The following is a 24247-nucleotide window of genomic DNA, read 5'->3' as shown; positions in this document are numbered from 1 at the left end:
CCCTGGATCACGTCTTGCATCAAGTGACTCATGCGCCAATGTCAGTGATCCACGAAATTAGACTGACTAATGAAAAGATCCTATCCCAGTGGCTGAAATGAGAACAAGTTGCTAGTGCCAGGCACCAAGAGCAAATGACATTTATGATGATATAAAGTATGGTAGTAGCGAAGCAGTGAACATAATACACAGTGTGTGTGTGTGCACAGTGGCATGGGATACATGGAAATTACCAGAAAATTGGAAAAAGGCAGTAACAGTTCTGATATACAGAAGAAAAGAGAGTAAAGAAGGATGAAAGATTAAATGAGAATACCTAGGAAGGTGTACAGTAGGGTGCTTATTGAAAGAGTGTGTAGCATAAAAGAAAATAACATAGATGAGGGAAAAGGGTGGATTTAGAGAAAGCAGGTAAAGTACAGATAAGATACAGTGAGGGCTTTAGTGGAGATCTACATGGTCAAGAACAAAAGCCTAGTGTAGCAATTATGGACATGGACTGGAAAGGGTTATGGAGGGTGTAGTGTAGAAGGGAGTTTGTTGAGGGCAACAAAATCCTTTTATGAGGGCTATCGCATGTGTAAAGGAAGAGAGGAAGCTCAGAGATCCATTTATCTTAACCTGCCCCATCCTGGCATATTTTTAGCCAATAACCTCCCCCAATCCCAACAGATTTTCGATTTTTTTTTTTGGGGGGGGAGGCTAAAACCTCCGGTTCTTATGAGAAACATCGAAAATTCATAGAGAAATCGCTCACCTGAGCTTTAAAATGCCAGTACATGTAACAATACGCTCACCTGGCTGTGTTTTCTGTGGGGCTTGGCTCCAAAGAAAATGTGTTCTATGGGAGGGGCAACTATTCTAAACCATTCATAATAGGTATTTATTAATTTGTTTGGTACGAATTTATATGTAGTACAAGAGGATATTGGTTTTCACACAGTATTATAGGCAATATAAGCATTGTTTCACTCATCAAACACATCAATATACCACACCTTTTTTAGTGACATTACCTGATCATTTCTGACTGTTTCTTCCTCTGACACTACGTAAACTTTGTCCTCCACATTGTCATCGATTGAGGAATCACTCTGGATTTGAATTTCGTGCCGTGGCACGACATGTCTTTACTGGCCAGGTCACTGGTAACAGGTGAGTTGCCGAGACAATGGCGTGCGGGGAGGGGAGGTCACGTGGGGTAAGGCATTGTCCCCGCCTGGCATTGGGTAGAGGAGGGTGTCCCGTGTGTATGTACCAAAAATCACGTGTGAAATTTGAAAAATGTGCAAATGACGGACTTTGCAATTGTGGTGCATTTATATATGTCAACGGTAGGCACAGTGACAAGACATTCGGGCGCATATATACATCAACGGGAGTCAGCAGGTTAAATGTAAACCTAAGACAGGGATGTGTTGTCACCATGGCTGTGCTCTGTGAATTGTAAATGGAAGGAATAGTAAAAACAGTCGAAAGAGAGGTCAGCAAGCAAAGGAACAAAACTGAAGTTTGTTGGTAATAAATGGAGTCTTGTAACCTGCCTAAATGATAATGAAGGTATTTTGATGGCAGAATGTGAGAGTGGTTTACGCAAGGTAGTGGGTGAGTTTGAGATTGTGCAGGAAGAAAATTATATCTGAAGACATTAAATATAGTTGTATGTGACAAGAGATTATTAAGTACTCATAAAAGATTTTGGCAGGTAGCACATGGTAAAGAGATGAAACACAGTGAAATACGACATCCACATATGGGGTGAAATGCTTCAGGAGGATATTAATTTTATGTGTCTGGGGATATATTGTTTAAGCATGGCAAAATGGAGGGTGTACTTAAGGAGCGATCACTTCAAGCAAGAAGAATACAGTTACTGGAGAGCTTGGTTATGAAAGGGTAAAAGAGTCTGCATGGAAGTTAACACAACCCTGTGTTTAAGTGTTCTGTTGTCGATACTCATGAATGGAAGTGAAATCTGGAGTGTAAGTGACATAAAACAGCTGTAGTAATTACCTTTCTCAGAACAGCTACAACATGGGAAGGATGGAAGTTATAAGTAACAGTGAGTTGGTGGGTGTTAGCTATTGGGGGGGAAAACTAGAATTACAGTATGAAATTGCTGAGGGAATATTCAAAGATCTCAACATTTCAAATGAAAATACTTCTTTACTCATTGTAGACCTGATATTAAGGAGCTATTTATATGACATTTTTGCGCATTTTGACCTGCGGCCTGAGATCAAGGTCAAGGTACTTCGTACTAGGCAAATTATGTTCACTCATGAGCCACAACATTTCCACCGAGTTTGATCAAAATCGGCCAAATACTTTCTGACTTAGCACTTTCAGGCATGAGGCAGCCGTTTTGATTTCCTTCGATATCTCAGAGAGAATTTGTTGGATCTCAATATCAATACCCATGTGCACTAGTATATGTTGACGACTACATAATGGAACATTTGCAAATTAATAATTTTAGCAGTTTTTGCTGCAAAGAGAGCAAAAAACGAAAAAAATTACAGAGGGCGCTAGTAAGGCGCTAGTGCTACGAAAAAAAAAAAAAAATGTGCAAAAGAAGCCTGCAACGAAGATACAACACTCCTGAAAACTTCAGGTCTCTATCTCGAACGATCTTGGAATGCCAGCCTTCTACATCTCGCACCCCCCAAAATTATGATAATAATAATAATAATAATAATAATAATAATAATGATAATATGAATAATAATATCTACAACATCAATAAGAACTCCACACAATGTGTTGTTCTTAATTATACTGTAGGAGTAAGATTATGGAATTAGCGATTGAATAAAAAAGAATTCGATGAAATGGTGAGAATGTAAACAAAGAATACAATAGACACTGTATGTGAATGTGAGATCAAGGATAGTATTGGTAGAAGCAGACGTTATATGGTCTATAAGAAGAAAGTGAAGCAGCATACTGGTGTAACTAAAGGACGAGGAAGATGAGTGTTTGAGAAAGTGAAAGGTGCGTGATGATGATGTTGCCTGGAAACGTTCCTGCCACAGCCATCCCCTGTTCGAGGATTCCCAGCAAGAGCAAGGCATTGCAGATGATGGTGCTGCTGCTGACGATGATAACGAAATGTGATTGGTTTCGAAAGTTGTTAAGCGCCTGCAGTATATTTTTTAGTTCGAGGTAAGTGCTGAGTTGTGAAGTCCATAATTTCCCCTTTGTTTTCATGAGCATTTGCTGCTTCTTTATTGTGTGTATTCATAGCCACACATACTGTATGTCGAATACTTATAATTATCCTACTGTATAGTCTTCGAAAGGACAGAGAAACAATTGTTTAGGGTAAATCTCATTACTAAACTAAACAAAGCCATAGACAGCTCCAGTAAAAATAAGTTATTTGCAGCCTCAGAACATATTTTATTGGGGTCTGGATTTACTAACACCTAAATACGTGCATCCTTTCAGCCAAAGTCACAAACCTTACGAGGATTCTCTGCGTGGTATTATCTGATCGTTTGTTTATGATCGTGGGCTAAGTAAAAATTCATGGATGTCCTCATTCATCTTCGTAGCCAATTGCAGTGTTGCCTTACTCAGAATCGAGTGTATGCGACCTTCCACTTTCACTGAATGGGCGGTTTTGATTACTTGTGGGGAGAAGTGGCGTCTCTTAAACCAAATCAGAATGGCAGGGATGCCTTAATTTCGCGGATATTGCAATTGATGTTTCAAATGAAAGTAAGTCTGATTCTTATTCAAAGTATGTATAATGTGCATAAAACTAATAACTAAAGTCATAGTTCGGTTACAGATGCAGTGAATGGTGAACATATCCATATGGCTACATGTCTCTGACCAAGCAGCACTCTTTTCTACCTGTCCACTTTGCTTACCTTTGTTCGTTGTATAAGTGAAACATTTATTGTCACTGATATCTGGGTACAACTGACAGTTATATCAACAAATCTGTGCAAGAAGTTAAGTATAATAGTTATTAGAATGTGAAAACATTTCAGGTATGCTCCAAATTTTCTGTATATATATATATATATATATATATATATATATATATATATATATATATATATATCTGAAACAGAATGTTCAGGAAATAGGTAAAGAGAGTTAAGCAGGGTACCAAAGAAGTCAGTTGGGGAGTGAAAGATAGAAATGGTAGATTACTAGTGGAGAAGGGAGAAAAAGTGAGTAGATGGAGAGAACACTTTAACGAATTGTTGAACATAGAGAATGAGTGTAATGCGAGTATAAGTGGCTGGGGAATGGCTAGGAGACGGAGTGATGTGAGAAGAGAGGAGGAAATCAATTGGATGGAAGTTGTGGAAGGGTTGAAGAAAATTAAAATGGGGAAAGCCCCAGGAACTCATGGAGTGTGCAGTGAAATGCTGAAGCATGGGGGAGAGATAGTAGTAAAAAGGATGTGGAAGATGTGCACATTGGCCTGGGAGGAAGGTAGAATCCCGGATGATTCGAAGTCAGGTATATATATTCCCCTGTACAAAGGAAAAGGGGAAAAAGAAGTATGTGGTAGTCATTGGGACATTTGTCTTCTTAGTGTAATAGGAAAAGTATATGGTAAGATACTTACTGACAGAGTTAGGGAAATAACAGAGGAATTAGTTGGAGAAGAACAGGGAGGTTTTAGGAAGGGAAGAGGTTGTGTAGATCAGATATTCATTCTTAGATCTTTAGTGGAAAAGTTTCTAGAGAAAGGAAAGAAGTTGTATGTGGCCTTCATGGATTTGGAGAAAGCATATGACATGGTGGATAGACAAGGATTGTGGAAAGTATTAAGAATATATGGAGTAGTTGGGAAGTTGTTGAATGCCGTGAAGAGTATGTATGACGGTGCTAAGGTTGCAGTGCATGGGGATAGTGAACCGAGTGAATTTTTCTATGTGAAGGTTGGATTGAAACAGGAATGTGTCATGTTTTCACGGTTGTTCAGTCTGTATATGGATGGGGTTATAACAGAGATACAAGGTAGTGCAGTGGATGTTGGAGTGGCCTTTATGAGAGAGGGCAGTGTTTGGAAACTCCCTGTACTGTTGTTTGCAGATGATACTGCGATTGTTAAGCGAAGACTAAGGGGAGCTGCAAGGCTTGGTGGATGAGTTTTGGAACCTATGTAAGAAACGGAATCTAAAGGTAAATGTAGGGAAGAGTAAAGTTATGGTCTTCGAGAGAGGTGAAGTCAGTGAATGTACAGTGAGCTTGGATGAAGAGGAAATGGAGAAATGTGAGTGCGTTTAAGTACTTGGGTAGTGTGATGAGTAAGGATGGAAGTTTGGAGGGTGAAGTGCTTGATAGGGTACAACAAGGAAGAAAGGTTGCTGGTTCCTTGAAACCAGTGATAAGAAACAGGGAAGTGAGGATGGAATTGAAAAAGTTACTGCATGACAGTAATGTGATACCAACTCTAACGTATGGAAGTGAAGCTTGGACCTTGATGGAGGGACAGAAGTCAAGAGTGAGAGCTGTGGAAATGAGTTATTTGTGAGGGGCATGTGGAGTCACATGGAGAGATAGACTGACAAATAAGGAAGAGAAGGATCGCTGTTGTATGGATGTGGATGTGATAGAAAGTGTTATGAGAAACACACTGAGGTGGTCTGGCCATGTGGAGAGGATGGAGGGTGAGAGCATAACGAGAAGAGTGTATGTGAGTGAGGTGGAGGGGGGGAGAGGGAGGGGGAGGCCTAGGATGAGATGGAGGGGTGGAGTGGAGAGGTATATGAAAGATAGGAGTGTGAGCTAGGAGCAAGTCAGTGAAATGGCGGGGGATAGGGCTACGTGGAGGAGGTTTGTTTGTGGCCACCCCTTACGGGATTAAGGCGTCTTGTAATATATATATATATATATATATATATATATATATATATATATATATATGTGTGTGTGTGTGTGTGTGTGTGTGTGTGTGTGTGTGTGTGTGCCAGAGTGGACTGCTAGAGGAAGAACAGGTAGAGGTAGGCCGAGGGAAACTTGGTTGAGGACAATGAAAAGAGAAGCAGGAGAGGAGTGTTTGTGGGACCTGAAAGAGATTGCAAGAGACAAATATTGGTGGAGAGAGTTCATCGAGGCCCTATGCCGCCCGTCGGGTGCCACAGGAAATGATTGATTGATTGACTGATATATATATATATATATATATATATATATATATATATATATATATATATATATATATATATATATATATCTATCTATCTATCTATCTATATACCTAGGCTGCTTCCCCCAAGGAAAGGGAGGTAGCCGAGACAGGACGACTCTTCTTTCACCAATATTTGTCTCTTGCCAACTCCTTCAGGTCGCACGAACACTCCTCTCCTGCTTCTTTTTTCACTGTCCTCATCCAGGTTTCCCTCGGTCTACCTCTACCTCTTCTTCCTCTAGCAGTCCACTCTGGCACATCCTATATTAAACTACCTTCTTTTCTGTATATGTGCCTCAGCCACTTCCAGCGAGACAGTCTCACATATTCATTAACTGGTTCCACTCTCGTAATATCCCTTACTATTTCATTTGTAACTCTGTCTCGCCACTTTACCCCAAGAATCCTTCTCAGTATTTTATTCTCAAATCCTAATACTTTCTGATCTGTTGCATTTGTACTGTACCATGACTCATGCCCATAAATTAAAATTGGTCTAAACATGGACTTGTAAATTTTCACTTTAGTATGTACCGAAAGCATATTATTATTCCAAACAGATTTCAACATTCCAACAGCTCGCCAAGCCTGTCTAATCCTCTCCTCAATTTCATTGTTTAATGATCCATTAGATGATACAATCGTTCCCAGATATTTAAAGTTTTCTACATTCTTCACCACATTATTCCCAATTACACAATCTATTTGGTTCTCCACGTTCATATTAATAATTTCAGTCTTTCCACAATTTATTACCAATCCCACTTTTTCTCCTTCCTCCACCAGACAATCAAGCACCCTATGCATCTCGTTAACACTTCCGCAAATCAGTACAATATCATCAGCATAGTCCAAAGCCATCAGCTTCTTATATTCTTTCCGGTTAATTCCTGCACCTGTTCTCCTTACAACCTTTTTCATAACATAATCCATAACCAAAACAAACAACAGTGGCGAAAGAACTCCTCCTTGAATCACTCCTGACCTAACTTCAAATGGATCACTCAAAGAACCACCCACCATTACCTTACAGAAAGTACCTTCATGCAGACTTCTAATAATATATATATATATATATATATATATAGAATCATAATTTTCAACATAGCTCCACGCGAAACACTATCAAACGCCTTTTCAAAATCCACAAAACACATACTAAGTGGCATTTTCATCTCATTAGCTTATTGCATTAGATGCCTTACAAAAAATCTGACCATTACAACCTCGAGCCTTTCTAAATCCCGCTTGTTCTTCTCTTAAAATTTTATCAATTATCGGCTCTATTCTGTTCAACAAGATTTTGGTAAAGACAGGTGTCAAAGTTATCCCCCTCCAATTGCCACACACACTTAAATCTCCCTTTTTTTGGTATTTTTATAATCACTCCATTTTTCCACTCTTCTGGAATTCCATCATTATCCCAAGCCACATTAAAAAGTTTCAAAAGCGCATTCATCAACTCGTCATTTTCCACCTTAAGCATTTCAGGGAATATTCCATCCTCTCCTGTGGCCTTAAAATTCTTTAACTCCTTTATAGATTTTGCTACCTCTTCCAAAGTTATATCCCCTGTTTCTATCTGCAAATCTCTCTCGGCTGGCAAAATGTCCTCTGCAGCTGGGATTGGTCTATTTGGAACAGATTCAAAGTGCTCTTTCCACCTTCCTTTTATATCCAAGTCTTTAGTCATGAAATTACCATTTCTATCTCGTACAGGTATTTCCTGTGTATATTTATATTATATATATATATATATATATATATATATATATATATATATATATATATATATATATATATATATATATATATATATATATATATTGGTCATAATAATGTAGTGCATGCTGGTCTTAATGATGTAGTACATGAGGACCTGTCATCCAATTTTACTGAAACCATTAGCATCATGGAATATGTTCATCACTGCCATCAAATGGGTCTGCCCTGTCTATAGCTGCACGTTGGCAGCACAAAGTGATCATGAGAGCGAGGGACTAAACCCTGTGCATTATTTGCAGGCTTGAAAATATCTACATTCCTGCTTAATAACTCAAACAGTTTAAGTGGTTTAATAGAACTCAGTTTTATGCAAGCAAATTATTTATAAACCGAAGTTCTAAATAATTGTTATGAAATGCTGTTCATTTTAGAGTGCAGGAGTATAATTATGGGGGCCTCAGACACCCTTTTGGATATAAACATAAGAAAAAAAAATTATTAATAAAATACAGGAAGATGTGGGATGGCAGTGCGCCAAAAACCATTGGATCAAAGTGGCATCATGTAATACCATTCGTCCATGTTTTTTTGTACCTTTATGTACTGCATGCTTTTTTTTGGTTATACTAATATCATACCGAATTTAGGGTGCACTTATGCTACACCATAATGGAATTGTACTGAACTAGAAAAAAAAAAGATGTAGGGATGAGATTAAATACAGTTTTATTGCCTTAACCTTGTTCCAATGGTTTTTTGTTGCCGCTCCCATCCGTGCATCTTCATACACTTTTAATCTGTTTATCTGTCTATCTCTCTCTCTGTCTTTCTATCTGTCTGTCTATCTATCTATCTATCTATCTGTCTGTGTCCATCTATCTATCAACCTATATACTCTTGTGTGTGTGTGTGTGTGTGTGTGTGTGTGTGTGTGTGTGTGTGTAATTCACCTGGGTCACCTGGGTCGGTCAGGATCACTTGATGGTCGTAATCGTCAGCTTTTACCCTCCCGGAAGGGAGCTGAAAGCTCATATAGTCCGATCTAAGGGCAAGGCTGTGACCTTCACACACCCACACACCCGTCCCCTTGCTCAAGGGGGACAGTAACGACCAACTTCGTCAGTGAAACTTTTCGCAACCTGTGCGAGGCGCGAACTCCCGTCCACCAGTTGGCAAGCGAGAACGTTACCACTGCACCAGCGAGCGGTGTAAAGTGTGTGTGTGTGTGTGTGTGTGTGTGTGTGTGTGTGTGTGTGTGTGTGTGTGTGTGTGTGTGTGTCATATTCCCTTTATTTTTTTTAAGCCTATGTGTACAAGACTTCCGGAGATTTTGTAAGTTCTCAACTAAAAATTGTCTTGTCTTAGTAGTGATGGAATTGATGAAGGCTGTGACTAACTTGCTTCTGTTCGGAAAGTCTCTCTTGAGCTGCATGCAATCATCCGAAGAAAATCACGAGAAGGAACACTGAGAGCACAACATCCACGTCTTGCGATCGGTGTACGACCGATCATTTGACCTACCTCTGTGACCTTGGCCTTTGACCGATTGTTCTCAAACTAGATGACCCCTGTCCTATAAGGTTTAATCCAGTCTTAATAATATATTTTAGGTTAGGGGAAAAAAAGGTTTGACACTGACCTGTGACCTGAACTTTTGACCGATTGTTCTCAAAACTGCAACACATCCTCCACTGCATACCCATTACCCTTCTGCCAATAATTATTTAATTGGATCACAACTGTAGGAACTGATCTATTACTGACCTATTACATTTGCCCTTTTTTTTGGAAAATATGTATCATGCATCCGACCCAGCGGAGAATTACACTTTTGCACAAAAAAAAAGAAAACCAAGGTGATTGGTTTTGCCATTTTAGAGCTACAGTAGTCTAAGAAAGAAGGAGGAGAAGAAAATGGAGGAATCGGAATTTTCCTCGATTGTGTTTTAGTGCCTTACTGTTGTTTTAGCTACTTTAAGGGATGTTTTCGGTATAGACAAGTATGAAGATGGGGTTAGATGCTTGAAAAGTTCAATATCTCCGTGTTTAGGAGTTACATAGGATTATATTTTTTATTTAAGGCTCATGGGTGCATCGACGCCATCTCTACACAGTGTCTTCCAACACTCTGACAGTCACCATAAACAGCTGGAGAGTGTTGTGTAAATTTCATTATAGCTAAAGATTTTGTATCTTCACTACGGAATCTTTTAAAAATCCAGGCAAATATCTTTATCTTGAAAGAAAACGGACTCTTTGAACTATAACAGGCAACTGGTGATGGTAAGCTACTAGTAAATACTCTGGCTCTATTATGACATGGATTGTACAAGAGCTAGTTTACAGATAACAATTACAAAGCTGGTAGTTCGTGTTTGATATGGTACACGGGCCATGTCTGACTGTGTGGTTTGCTTATCAGCTTATCAGTGTAGTGGTCCCAATTGTGTGTGTGCCATCGCTCAGAGTGTCTGGTCTATCCCCTGCTTCTGTTACTGTTTTTGTTTCATACACTTCTATTTTCCTGCAGTTTAATTCAACTTTATACTGCCATCCCAGATGACTTTTACACTGTCTTTGCTGTCTTCATTGTGTTCTTTAACAGCCTGCAATGTGCAGGGGACGTACTCAGTTATATCTAATGTTGCTGTCATCACATATCCTTTCTGACAGTACGTTCTGGCTTAGAAAGTATGTTTCGTTGAATTTACATCCACAGTAACCTTACCATAACCATTACTTGGTGAATGCTGTTTAATTAAATCTGTTACCATGTGATGGTTCCATGTTATGCTTTCCGCTCCATTGTTGTCACCGGGTAATTTTCCAAGGACTTTTTTTCTATACCCATCAAGTTTGCTACCCTTGGGAGTTTGTCTGATTTAAGCAAAGTTCATGGAAGACAGTGTCCTGGATCTATATTGGCGTTTTTTTTGTTTTTCATTATGACGTTCCTTAACGACTCTTTGGCGTTCATGTATGAATGGTTTATACAAGATCTGTCATCATTTCCAGAAAAATACCCAAAGATATTGTCCTCATGACCAACAAATATTTGGACGGAATTTTCAGTACTGGTTAGTGGATTCCTTAAGTCTTTTTTTTTTTTTTTTTTTTTTTTTTTTTTTTTGCAGTTGGGAAATACAGGAGGGATGATGATGATGTGCTTGTTTGTTTTTTCTTTCTTCTTTTTTTTTTCCTACCACTATTTGATTATACAGTAATATAAATGGTTGAGTACTCTACTACCAGAAGATCACTGTGCGTGTTAACTGAATATGTTTATTTATTCTGAGTATCCACACCCTCGTGCGGTTTGGTGCAGTGAGGATCTGTCCCTTCTCCCCTTGGGGCTATGATACGAATAAATGTGTGTGTGTGTGTGTGTGTGTGTGTGTGTGTGTGTGTGTGTGTGTGTGTGTGTGTGTGTGTGTGTGTGTGTGTGTGTGTGTGTGTGTGTGTGTGTGTGTGTGTGGATAAGTAAATTGGGTGTGTGGATGAGTAAATTGGGTGTGTGTCGTCCTGTCTCGGCTACCTTCCTTTCTTTGGGGGAAGCAGCCTATGTATATAGATAGACTGAAAGATCCCCTTTGATAATTCATCCTCATAAATCTTCAAGAAACGTTTCTCCACTCTTTTTTCCCCCTTCATGTTAAACAAACCTCGTTTTCACCAACACATTCTTTGGACAACAATATCACCTCTTGATTATTCTTGGGACTTACCGGGTGGAGCTATCTCTTTACGCCACAACGTATGTCTGATTAGGCTACAAAGCCGTTGACTGAGATGAAAAGGAAACAAAATAATATGGTAGAGTTAAGTATTTAACGTAAAATGAACTCTGAAATCTTCATTTCTGGTTAGCATATTATACTGTACTGACATTTCTTCTTTCCTGTAAAGTTCGGTTTACAGAAACAGAAATACTTTATGTAAATGATAATAACAGGTAATTATTAGTCATGAGTTATTCTTTCTTTCAGGAATTAAGTAAAGTTTACATACAGTACTGACTGTCCTAAGGTATTTGTAGATGGGTTTGTGTGCTGTTGCTTCATATTTGTGTAAAGTGGCCGTTTACTAGCTTGCAGGTTTGTTTCTATGCCTGTAGGCTTGATTATAGGTTCGCTTGTAGGGCCGCTTCTTTGTTTGTATGATTGATTATATACTCACTTGTAGGCTCACTTCTTTGTTTGCATGCTTGTTTAGAAACTCACTCTAGGCTTACTTTAAATTGTAGGCATGATTATAGAGCTGAATGGAGGCTGGCATATTTACTTCCAGGCTTGCTTATAGACATGCTTGTTAGACCTCTTCTTTGGTTATAGAGTTGATTATAGACTCGTTTGTAAGACATTTAACAGTGGTACTCATTCGTCAAATACGTAGGGAGTGAGAGGCGAGTCTGTTACGCTGAGATTGAAGGACCTATGTTCGCGTCGCTCCTGAAAAGCATTAAGTGGCCAATAAACCTCAACCAACCCTCGGATGTAATCTTTTATGAGCCACATCTGGTTGGAGCATCGTAACCTACTAGACAATCAAATGTGTATTTGGTTTTAAGAAATACTCTCTCTCTCTCTCTCTCTCTCTCTCTCTCTCTCTCTCTCTCTCGGTGATCCACAATTTTTAATGTGTGGATAAATGAGAGCTTGAAGTGTGGTTCTTACCCTTTATTATTTTCCTATCAGGGAACAATGTTTTGTCTCCCTGACTGTCCCCCAGTAACTCAGCATCCCTTAAGGTCTTTAATTACCAGGCTTCATAAAATCATTGGTTGATCATTCTCTCTTGGTAGGAATATATGCCAATGCGTGCGTTTACAGATTCAAAGAAAAGCATTCGGGAGCCGCATGCTAATCGCTCGCCAGAATATGCTGTAGGCCAAGTCCAAGATTTTGGTCATATCTTGATATCCTAAAGGTTTCATGTTGATAGCTCTAGCCGTTCATGAGATATAATGGTGCTAAAGGCGTGCGATAAAAATCAGCTAACCTTTGGCAGCCATTTTGTTGACCTTGATCTTGACCCTGAGTGCGCATTTTCGAACTCCTCCAAAATATTGGCAATATCTTGATATCCTCAAGGTTTCAAGTTAATAGCTCAAGCCGTTCATGAGATACAATGGGAACAGATACACACAACCACTCACACACACACACACACACACACACACACACACACACACACACACACACACACACACACACACACACACACACCGACAGATACACAGAGGCAGGCAATAATATCGCTCTGCCTTCTAAAGGAAGGCGATAATTATTATGAGAGAGGGCAGAGCCATCACGAGTCTTTCGTGAAGTTGTGGCATTTTCTTCCATATGAGCGGCCCGACCCGGCCAGACCGTAACGCTTTTGAGAAGCTTATATCTCAGGAACCACGAGGCCGATCACCGAATGATTTGTACCAAATGATAGCCCAATTCTTTAAGATTTGTTTCTGACAGGTTTCGTCACACCCAGGCAGTGACACGCGCCAAGTGCAGTATGTTGAAAATCTTCAACAGAGGGCCACAAGCCAGAAAGTTTGTTGTAAAGGCATGAAACTTGGTAGGTAGATAGCTATCAAAATACTATAGGCATCCTAAGGGTGTAAGGCGACATTTCAATGCTTTCGGATTTAAATGGCCTCGCTCGTCCTTCGCTGACAAAGGCGTTTTACTGGTTGGGTAAACGCCTCTTGTAATTTTCAGTCTGCATTCTTCTGCCTTAAGCAAAAACACTTCTTTTGCAACACTGCCTATTAGTAAAATATACTGTTCTCTGTCCATTTCAAATACATATTACGTCATCATCAGCATCATCATCATTACTGAACCTCATTCTTCCACCTGCAGGCGGGGTGAGGTAAGGTCCAACTAGCAAGGAAAAGGAAGGATATGATACTGGGAGAACTAATCAACAAAATGTCCACTGAAATAGGCTACACACCGGTTCACTAAGTGTTCAAGCTGCTGTAATTCAAGCTCCACCTCAGAGGTACACCTTTATACACGTAACTTAATAATTACCTGCCAGACAGAGTCAGTCCGACTTCTGTTAAAAAAGGGATGCCAGCCCCGTGTCATGCACTCCTGCATACAAATTTTATTCAGCCAACTCGTTCCTTTGTCAGTTTCCTAGCTTCATCAGCCTCCATACTTATCTCACAGTCATTTTCTCTATCTTTCCACCTTCCTCTTGCCATACCACACCTAGTCCCGCCTTCAAACTCACCCGCATATATCCTTTTCACAACCTAGTTTATACTCGTATCCATTCTCTCAATATGGCCATACCACTTAAGCACGCTCTCTTCAACTCTGTTGCCTGCGAGCTTCCTCATTCTGAATGTTTCACGACTCACATCATTTACATGCAATCCACACACATTTCTCAAGAACCTCTTCATTGCTGTAACTCTTGATTTTTCGTTTTTAATGCCCCACCAGTGTCTCACACGCATATGCTGAAGCGGATACAAAAACGGTTTCATGCAATCATCTTGGAGCTGCCATATTCACACCTCTGCTTTGCATCGTGGCCTTCACCGCACCATCCAATTTCCTTCCATTCCACTTACTACATAATACCTAATTATTTTTTTCCAGACGAAGGAGCTTATTCATGAAGGCACAGAAGCCAAAAGTGTTGTCTGCATGTGAGGCGTGGATCTTGAATGATAGGGGCCCAGGAAAAAAGTGCAAGTAGTGGAAATAATTTTTTTTTTTTTATGCAAGAAAGAAAGAATCAAAGGCCAGAAGCCCGCAAACCGTTCCTTCCAAGAAAAGACAAAAACAGTACAAAAGAGAGCCAAATTCAAGATCCATTCACTTCGAGATGCCTGGACACACTGTGTTTGAAAGACTGGAGATCATAGGATGTAGGAAATACAGACATAGGGAGAGAGTTCCTGAGTTGACCTGTTGCATAAATGAAGGACTGGGAGTAACGGTTAACTCTTGCATTAGAGAGCTGGACAGAAAATGGATGAGAGTTTGTTGCTAGGCAGGTGTTACGCGCCCGTCGTAAAAGTGGAGGGATCCAAGCAGACAGTTCAGAGGAGCTACGACCATTGAAGTAGCGATAGAAAAGAGATAAAGATGCAACATTGCAGCGAAGAGACGGAGGTTGAAGGTGTGACATTTTATGTATTAGAGTTTATGCATGTATCCCCTATAATAAGGATCCCTGTTTGTTTACAAGCAATAAAAGGCGCGAAAACGCCGGGCTGTCAACTGGGCAAGACTGTTTCCTTGACCCTCCTCTTTAGTCGTTAAAATATTACATTTGGCGACGAGGATGGGATCCTGCTGTGCACCACTTGCTCCCGTGAATATATAGGTCGTGTTCTACTATAATATTGGTGACTGGGAAGGAGTGTTAGAGTGCAGAGACGAGTACACAAGGAAGGCAGCCATGGCAGAGAAACCTACTAGCTACATTGGACGTCTTGGGCCCTATGACGAGACTCAGGAAGATTTTGGCTCTTACTGTGACCGGATGGAGTTGTTCTTCATAGCTAACGGACTTACATCCAACGAGAAGCCTGTAATTACCCAGAAGAAGGCAATTTTCTTGACCGAGGTAGGCGCCCCTGTGTACAGTATCTTGTCCAATTTGCTAGCGCCCACAAAACCCAAGGATACGTCACTGGAGGTCATAATGAAAATCCTGAAGAAACACTATGATCCAGCTCCACTAGAGATTGCTGCAAGCTTTAAGTTTGGTTCCAGGAACAGAAAGAAAAGTGAGAGTGTGAGTGAGTATATAGTAGCCCTAAAAAAATTATCAATTAACTGTAATTTTGGCACGTTTTTAGACAGAGCACTAAGAGATAGATTTGTTGTTGGACTAAACTGTGAAAAGATACAGAACAAATTACTCAATACAGAAAACTTATCTTTTGACAAGGCATGTCAGTTGTCCTTGGCAATGGAGGCTGCTGAAAGAAATACTAAGGAATTTGTGAAGGAAGATATGCAGAGTGTGGGAAGGGTTTGTAATATACCAAAGGAGTTATGTATTTCAGGAGAAGTGTGTAAGTTGGGTAGTGAGAGATCAAGAAAATGCTCTGAAGGCCCCCAAAAGAGTGAGAGTAGAAGCACACCTGATGTTAAATGTAGTAGATGTCATGGTTCACACTATTCATCAAGCTGCAGGATGAAGAATGTAAGGTGTTATAAGTGCAAAAGGGTAGGCCATATTGCAACAGCTTGTCGTAGTGTGGACACCAGAGGTAAAGGTAAGGTCCAAAATGTGAACTGTGAAAGTGACTCTGATAGCAATGAGGCCAAAGTGAAGTCATTATATGCAACACAGGTAAGAAATCCAAAGTTTAAATATACAGCTGACCTGGATATTAATGGAAAGACAGTAAATATGGAAGTTGACACAGCTGCAGACCTGTCAGTAATGAGTCAAGATATTTGCAAGAAAACGTTTGGCCCAGTGAACCTGGAAAAGGCAAATGTTATGCTGAGAACGTACACAGGAGAAGCACTGGAACTATTGGGACAATTTATGTGTGATGTAAGCCACAATGATCAGCAAGAGAAATTACCGATGATCGTTGTCAAAGATGAAGGAAGGCCTACGCTCTTGGGGAAAAACTGGCTTAGTAAACTAAAGCTGGACTGGCAGAAAATCTTTGATGTACACAAAGTAACTGTAGATGCGGGTGGTGAGGTACAGTCACTTTTAGACAAGTATTCTGATTTGTTCAAGGATTCCTATGAAGGAATTAAGCATCACAAAGCTCATATCACAGTGTCTGAAGATGCTAGACCAGTGTTCTGTAAAGCTAGATCAGTGCCGTATGCTCTCAAAGGCGCTGTGGAAAGGAATTGGAGAAATTGGAGAAAAATAAAGTAATAGAAAAAGTAGACAAAAGTGACTGGGCTTCCCCACTGGTAATTGTCCCAAAGGCGGACAAGTCTGTTAGGTTGTGCGGGGACTACAAAATTACGGTCAACCAAGCTGTAACTGATGAACAGTATCCTCTCCCAACCTCACAAGACCTGTTTGCAACTTTGTCTGGGGGTAAGGTTTTTCAAAGTTAGACATGTCCCATGCCTATGCACAGGTGAATGTAGATGATGAGAGCCAGAAGTATCTTACAATCAACACGCACAAGGGTCTTTACAAGTACCTGAAGTTACCGTACGGAATAAAGTCATCACCAAAGATTTTCAGAAAATAATAGACTCTGTACTTGTTGGTATCGAAGGTGTCTTATGTCAGCAGGATGATTTACTGATTGTAAGCAGAAACATTTCTGATCATTTAGCAACTCTGGAGAGGGTCTTCAGTAGGTTGAGCCAGTACAATATAAGTCTTAATCAAAAGAAGTGTAAATTCTTGGTCAGGGAGGTTACCTATCTTGGTCATAAGGTAAATGAAGAAGGCACTGAGCCACTAAAAGATAAAATAAAGAATATAACAGATATTCAACCTCCAAACAATGTTAGTGAACTAAGGGCCTTCCTTGGGATGGTCCAGTATTATGCAAAGTTTTTGAGTGATCTCTCAACCACATTAGCCCCTCTGCATGAGTTGCTGAAGAAGAACATTAGATGGCATTGGTCAGCTACCGCACAGAAATCATTTGAAGAGTGCAAAAACTCACAAGTGCAAAATTATTGGTGCACTATGACAATGAAAAGACTCTGAAACTTGCATGTGATGCCTCTAGCATAGGTTTAGGTGCTGTGATCAGTCACATTATGGATGATGGATCGGAACGTCCAGTTGCATTTGCTTCCAGACGTCTAACAAAGAGTGAGAAAAATTATTCTCAGATTGAAAAGGAGGCTCTGTCAATTGTGTTTGGTGTTAAAAAAATTTAATCAATATCTCTATGGACGAAGATTCACTCTTGTGACTGATCACAAACCTTTACTTTCCATCCTTGGACCAAAATCACAAGTTCCAGCCCTAGCTGCTGCAAGAATGCAAAGATGGGCTATACTATTAACAGGTTATGACTATGACTTAGAATTTAGATGTTCAAAGGAACACTCAAATGCCGATGCTTTGTCTAGGTTGCCATGTGCAGAGGTTGGAGATACTAAAGAAACTAGTGATGAGTCAGAAATATATGCTGTAATGTTAGTTGATGATGAATTCCCTATAACAGCAAACTTAATTGCTGAAGCTACAAAGAAGGACAAAATTCTGGCACAAGTTATACGGTATACCCAGTTTGGATGGTGTAATGAAAGGGAAGTGACTGATGAACTCAAACCATATTATTCTAGACAGTTAGAGTTATCTGTTCAGCAAGGGTGCCTCTTATGGGGTTTGAGAGTTATAATACCTAAAACCTACCAGACTTTCATGTTGAAAGAACTTCATGCTGAACATCCAGGTGTCTGTTCCATGAAGGCTCTGGGAAGGAGTTTCATTTGGTGGCCAAAGATGGATGAGGCCATTGAACAAGTTGTTAGGCAATGTTCAGTGTGTCAAAAGGCACGAAACTTGCCCCCTAAAGCTCCTCTCAACCCCTGGGGTTGGCCTGCACGCCCGTTTCAGCGTGTACATTTGGATTTTTGTGAAAAGGGTAGTGACAAATTTTTGGTATTAGTGGACAGCTACTCAAAGTGGATTGATGTAAAACCCATGCACAGTACCACAGCGCAGAGCACCATGGATGAACTCAGACTTATTTTTGCAGAGCATGGGCTACCTGAAATGCTAGTATCAGACAAGGGCCCACCGTTCCAGTCAGCTGAATTCAAAAATTTTACAAAACTTAATGGCATCAAACATGTACTGGTACCTTCTTACCATCCATCTTCAAATGGGGCAGCTGAACGTACTGTGCGTGTGGTTAAAGAAGCTTTGCTCAAACAAGTCATTGAAGGGTGTAAACACAAGACTATCAAACACAGGCTAGCCAGGTTCCTGCTGAAGTACCGAACCACCCCACATAGCACAACCAATTGTACGCCTGCAGAGTTAATGGTTAAAAGACAGCTGAGAACAAGGCTGAGTATGGTCATACCTAGCCTGGCCGAAAATGTTGCTAAAAAGCAAATCAGACAGAAGTATTATCATGATGGGAACAACAACAAGAGTGAAAGAACATTCTCAGCTAGAGATATAGTAAGAGTAAAAAACAATGCTGCACGGAGGGACAGTACAGAAAAATGGCTCAGTGGAGTGGTTGAAAAGGTGCTCGGTTGCAGGACGCTAATTGTGAGAGTTGGTGATATACTGAAGAAGGTTCACATAGATCACGTGATCAAAGCCAATGACTCTCCGGATCTCAGTAGCGAACCTGCCGAAATAACTATCAGTGACCCACACGCAAATACTGACAGTGTTGATCATGAATCAATGAACAATGCAAGTGAGGCAGATATGGGAGTGGATGGGAGTTTGCCTAGTAAGCTGCCGCTCACACAAGCTGCTTCGGATGAATTACCTGGAAAAGACGAGACTCCCTTAAAGAGCAGATATGGTAGGATCATAAAGCCTGTGAATAGACTTGATTTGTAAGCGGTCACTAAAAAAAAAAAAAAAAAAAAAAAAATTGTAAAGGTACAGTATTAATTTTTGCATAAGGTATTATTTTTAACTGTCATAAAGGAACTTTCTTAATATAGTACTCTATAATCCATGCAGTCGCAAGATACTCATTTTTTTTTAGGGGGAAGCAGTGTGACATTTTATGTATTAGAGTTTATGCATGTATCCCCTATAATAAGGATCCCTGTTTGTTTACAAGCAATAAAAGGCGCGAAAACGCCGGGCTGTCAACTGGGCAAGACTGTTTCCTTGACCCTCCTCTTTAGTCATTAAAATATTACAGAAGGGAGCCAGTAAGAGGAGGAGCGTTGACGAAACGAAAAGCCTTTGACTCCACCCTATTAAAAAGAGCTGTATGTGGGGAACCTCCCCAAACATGAGAGTTGTACTCTAAACAAGGGCGAATAAAACCCGTGTATAAAGTCAACAACTGTGCAGGGGTAAAGAAGGTCCGGAGTTTGCTTAGCACACCTAATCTCTTGGAAGCAGATGTTACAAGAGATGCAATATGATTTTTCCAAGATAAGTCCCGAGTGAAGGAAACCCCAAGCATGTTCAAGGATAATACAGGATTGAGCTGGATATTATTAAACCTAAGAGGGTACTCCTGTGGAAGACTGTGTCGGGTTGATAGGTGTAAAAACTGAGATTTTGATGCATTAAAAACAACAAGATTATTTTTACCCCACTCGGAGATACGAGCCAAGTCAGACATTAGGTGTGCCATAGCCTCATCCCTTGTTTGTTGAAGTAACTGCTGAGATGGACACTGCGGAAACCGAATGGAAAGCTGAATGGTTGAGTCATCAGCATACGAGTGGATAGGGTTAGATGAACAGCTTAGAAGGTCATTGATGAATAAAAGGAAGAGAGTTGGTGATAGGACAGAGCCAAGAGTAACACCACTGTTGATAGATCTAGGAGAAGAACGATGGCCATCTACAACAACAGCTATAGAACAACCAGAAAGGAGGCTATTGATGAAGGCACAGATAGAAGGATAGAAACCGTAAGAGGGCAGTTTGGAAATTATAGGTTTATGTCAGACTCGATCGAAAGCCTTTGAGATGTCAAGTGCAATGGCAAAGCTTTCGCCAAAGTCTCGAAAGGAGGATGACCAGGAGTCTGAAAGGTAGGTGAGAAGATCGCCTGTGGGGCGTCCCTGACGGAACTCATACTGACGATCAGAAAGAAGGTTGTGATAGGAAAAATGCTTTAAAATTTTTCTATTAAGAACTGACTCGAAAACTTTTGAAACACACAATGTTTAAGCAATTGGACGATAGTTAGAGGGTTGGGAATGGTCACCTTTCTTTGGGACTGGCTGAATGAGAGCAAACTTCCAGCAAGTAGGAAAAGTACAAATTGACAGACAAAGGCGAAAGAGTTTACCTAGGTAGGGTGTAAGCACTGAAGCACAGTTCTTGAGGACAACAGGAGGGACTCCATCAGGCCCATATGCCTTATTAGTATTGAGGCCAGTGATGGCAGAAAATACACCAGCTGATGTATCAGCTAATTGTTTATGTGACCCGAGATGGGTTGACAAGGTGAGAAATGACACTGTAAGGGGGAGGTGTAGAAGCATGTATCGTATAATGGAAAGGGGAGACCAGGTTGTGTTAAAATACGGTCTTCCATAAGGACAGAATGATCGATGACAGGTTAACTAACAATTACGATTAAAAGCGGTGGGAGAGGGAGCAAGGGTGAGTCCTAGCTGAAGGTGAAAAGAGAACGTGCAATGGATACGGAATCGTACTGGTCTTAACAATCTGGAAGAAATAAGGCACATGTGGAATAGCAAAAATGGGAATGAACTGGTTTATTGGGCGATGGCCTGGTGCCAATTAAGTACGAAAGGCAAGAAATCAAACATCTGGAGTAATCAGTCACTCAGTTGGGCTGCCCGTAGGTGGTTTCAAACTGCTTCGTGTAGACAATTACATACGACAGCAGAGATAGACTGTGTTTAAGGATCTTTCTTTTTTCAGGTGCAACTTCGTGGGGAAAGGTAGCAGCACCCGTGTGTGTGTGTGTGTGTGTGTGTGTGTGTGTGTGTGTGTGTGTGTGTTCTTACCTAATTGTTCTTACCTATTTGTATCTTTACAGGAATGAGTCAAGTTCGTACTGTCCCGTGTCTTAAACCATATTTATCGTACATATCCTTAAATTTGCGAATTGTTTTGGCACACACTATTTCATTCGGTAGTGCATTCCACTGATCAATTGCTCTGTTTGGGACACTAAATTTCCTTACGTCTTTATCACCTCTCTTCTCATGCATTTTCTTGCAGTGTCCTCTTGCTGATGTTTCCCCATACGTTAAGTAATCATTTATGTCTATTTTCTCCTTCCCTGATATGCATTTATATAGCATAATCATGTCACCTCTTTTCCTTCTCTCCTGTAGTGTTGGTAGATTCAGTTTATATAGTCTTTCTTCGTAGCTTAGATCCCTTAAGCTTGGTACCCATCTTGTAGCGGCCCTTCGAACTTTTTCAATTTTGTCTATGTGTTTTTTGAGATGAGGACTCCAGACTACTGATGCATACTCCAGGGATGGTCTGATGAATGATGTTATTATCTTTCTCAGCATATCTTCATTTATGTATGTAAACGCTATTCTCTTATTGGCAAGCAGTGTATACCTGTTCCGTACCTTCTCACTGATGTGGTCAGCCGGAGATAGTCTGTTATTGACAATCACACCTAGGTCCTTCTCTCTTTCTGATGTGTGTAGGGTTTTATTTCCTAATGTATAATCCCAATCAGGTCTTTTTCCACATTTGCCAAACTTGATTACATGACACTTGTCCACATTGAATTCCATTTCCCATGTATTACTCCATTCATGAAGTTTATTTAATTCTTCTTGTAGCTCTTTACAAGTCTGTGTTAGTAATTTTCCTTTGTAATTTTGCATCATCTGCAAACATATTTAGATAGCTTTCATTTCCAATGTTACTGTCTATATCATTTATATACACTAAAAACATGATTGATCCCAGCACTGAGCCCTGTGGTACTCCACTAGTCACTTCTTTCCATGATGAGTAATTTCCCCTTAGTATTGTTCTCATTTTTCTTTTCATGAGAAAATCTTGCATCCAACAATACAGATTGCCTCGAATTCCTCCTTGATGGTGCTGTTTCCACTAAAGTCTTTGGTGTGGTACTGTGTCAAATGCATTCTTGAAATCTAAACAGGTACTGTCCACCCATCCTTCTCTTTCCTGTAATGTGTCTGTTACTTTGTTTTAGTAGCTCAACAGATTAGTAACACATGATTTTCCTTTTCTGAAACCAAACTGTCTTTCTGTTATCATACTGTGTTCTTCTAGATGATTTACCCAAGCTTTTCTTATAAGCTTTTCTAATACCTTGCTTACAACACTGGTTAGTGATACTGGTCGGTAGTTAAGTGGATTTTGTCTATTCCCTTTCTTAAATAAGGGAACAATGTTTGCTTTCTTCCAAATATCAGGTAGTTTACCTTGACTCAGGGATTTCTTGAAAATTAAAAATAATGGTTTACTTAACTCCTTTGCACATTCACGTAGCACCCAACATGAAATTTCATTAGGACCATTTGCTTCTCCTTTGTCTAATTTACTTAGCTCCTCCTGTATTTCTTTTTCTGATGTTTGTATATCTTGTAGTATGTGTGGGCATGCATGTTCCACATAATCCCTTTTCACTATTGTGTCTTCTGTATCTATTCCACAAAAAATTTCTTTTTTCTTTTGATATTTTACATTCTGTACTGAACCATTTCTTTATTTTCTTTTCTGCTTCTTTGTGCTGTGGGATGTACTTCTGGACTCCTATTTCATAAAGTTCACAGAATTTTTCATATATAGCATTTAAATCTTGTCCTCTAAGCTCTTTTTCCCAAGCAATTTCTAAGAAGTACTTCTTTAGGTCATGATACTTTCCCTTATTATAGTTTAAGCTTTTTTTGTAACTTTCATTGCTGTTATCTATGTCATATGCAGTCCTGAAATTGCAATTTAGTACTGTCGCTTTTGCCGAATGGAGGGCAGTATATTTAATTGTCAATATCGTTTTCTTGCCTAGTAAATATGAGATCTAGCACTGAGGGCATATCGAGTCCTCTTTTTCTGGTGCTTTACCTTACATGTTGCGTTAGGAAAAACTCTTGCACAAGATCCAGGAGCTTTTGTTTCCCAACAGCTTTCTTGGCTTATTATATCTAGAGTATTGCAATTTATATTTGTATTAAAATCTCCAGTTAGTATAATTCTTTTCGATTTCTCTTCCATTTTATGTAGTAATGCTCTTAAACTTTGAATTGTACTCCCCGCGAGGACCTCATATTCGTCTCTTTCCCATGTGTTTGATCTAGGTGGCATGTACAAATTGGCTACAGTTACTTTCCATTCAGATGTATTTATCTCTACTGCAATCAGTTCTACTTGTGAGAGTATATCTAATTCTATTTCTTTGACTTTTAGATTTTTCTTAGTTAACATTATAATTTCTCCTCCTTTTTTTAAGTTTTTATCTCTTCTCCATATAGTATATTCCTCTAAGTTTAGGATGTCATTCGATATCCTTGGTGTTAATTTTGTTTCAGTTAGGCATATTATATGTGGTTCATTTTCTCTGACAATCATTCATCTCTAATAATTAAGATACCATTCCATCCACATTTGAGTACATCAACTTAATCATCTTGTTCATATACTTGTCATGATTTGGTTCTACTACCTTCCTCCTTTTTATTCCCTCCTGTTTATGTACCACTTTCGTACCTGCAATCCAATTACTTTGTAAAAAAATGTATTCTTCTCCTCCTCTGCT

The 24247-nt window shown here is 39.8% G+C and overlaps 1 protein-coding gene across 1 annotated transcript; it reads left to right on the top strand.

The window, feature by feature from the left end:
- The first annotated feature begins 15307 nt into the window (after positions 1–15307).
- Positions 15308–16762, top strand: LOC145411243 (uncharacterized). The gene has a single exon (XM_080281311.1). It carries the CDS (start codon positions 15308–15310, stop codon positions 16760–16762), a length of 1455 nt encoding a protein of 484 aa, XP_080137437.1.
- Positions 16763–24247: the final 7485 nt, after the last annotated feature.

Source organism: Coenobita brevimanus, chromosome 88, assembly GCF_032717465.1.
Source record: "Coenobita brevimanus isolate Jiangsu-jjx chromosome 88, ASM3271746v2, whole genome shotgun sequence".
Classification (NCBI taxonomy): Eukaryota; Metazoa; Arthropoda; class Malacostraca; order Decapoda; family Coenobitidae; genus Coenobita; species Coenobita brevimanus.
The sequence above is the reverse complement of the archived record's forward strand: the minus strand, read 5'-3'. Positions and strand labels throughout refer to the sequence as shown.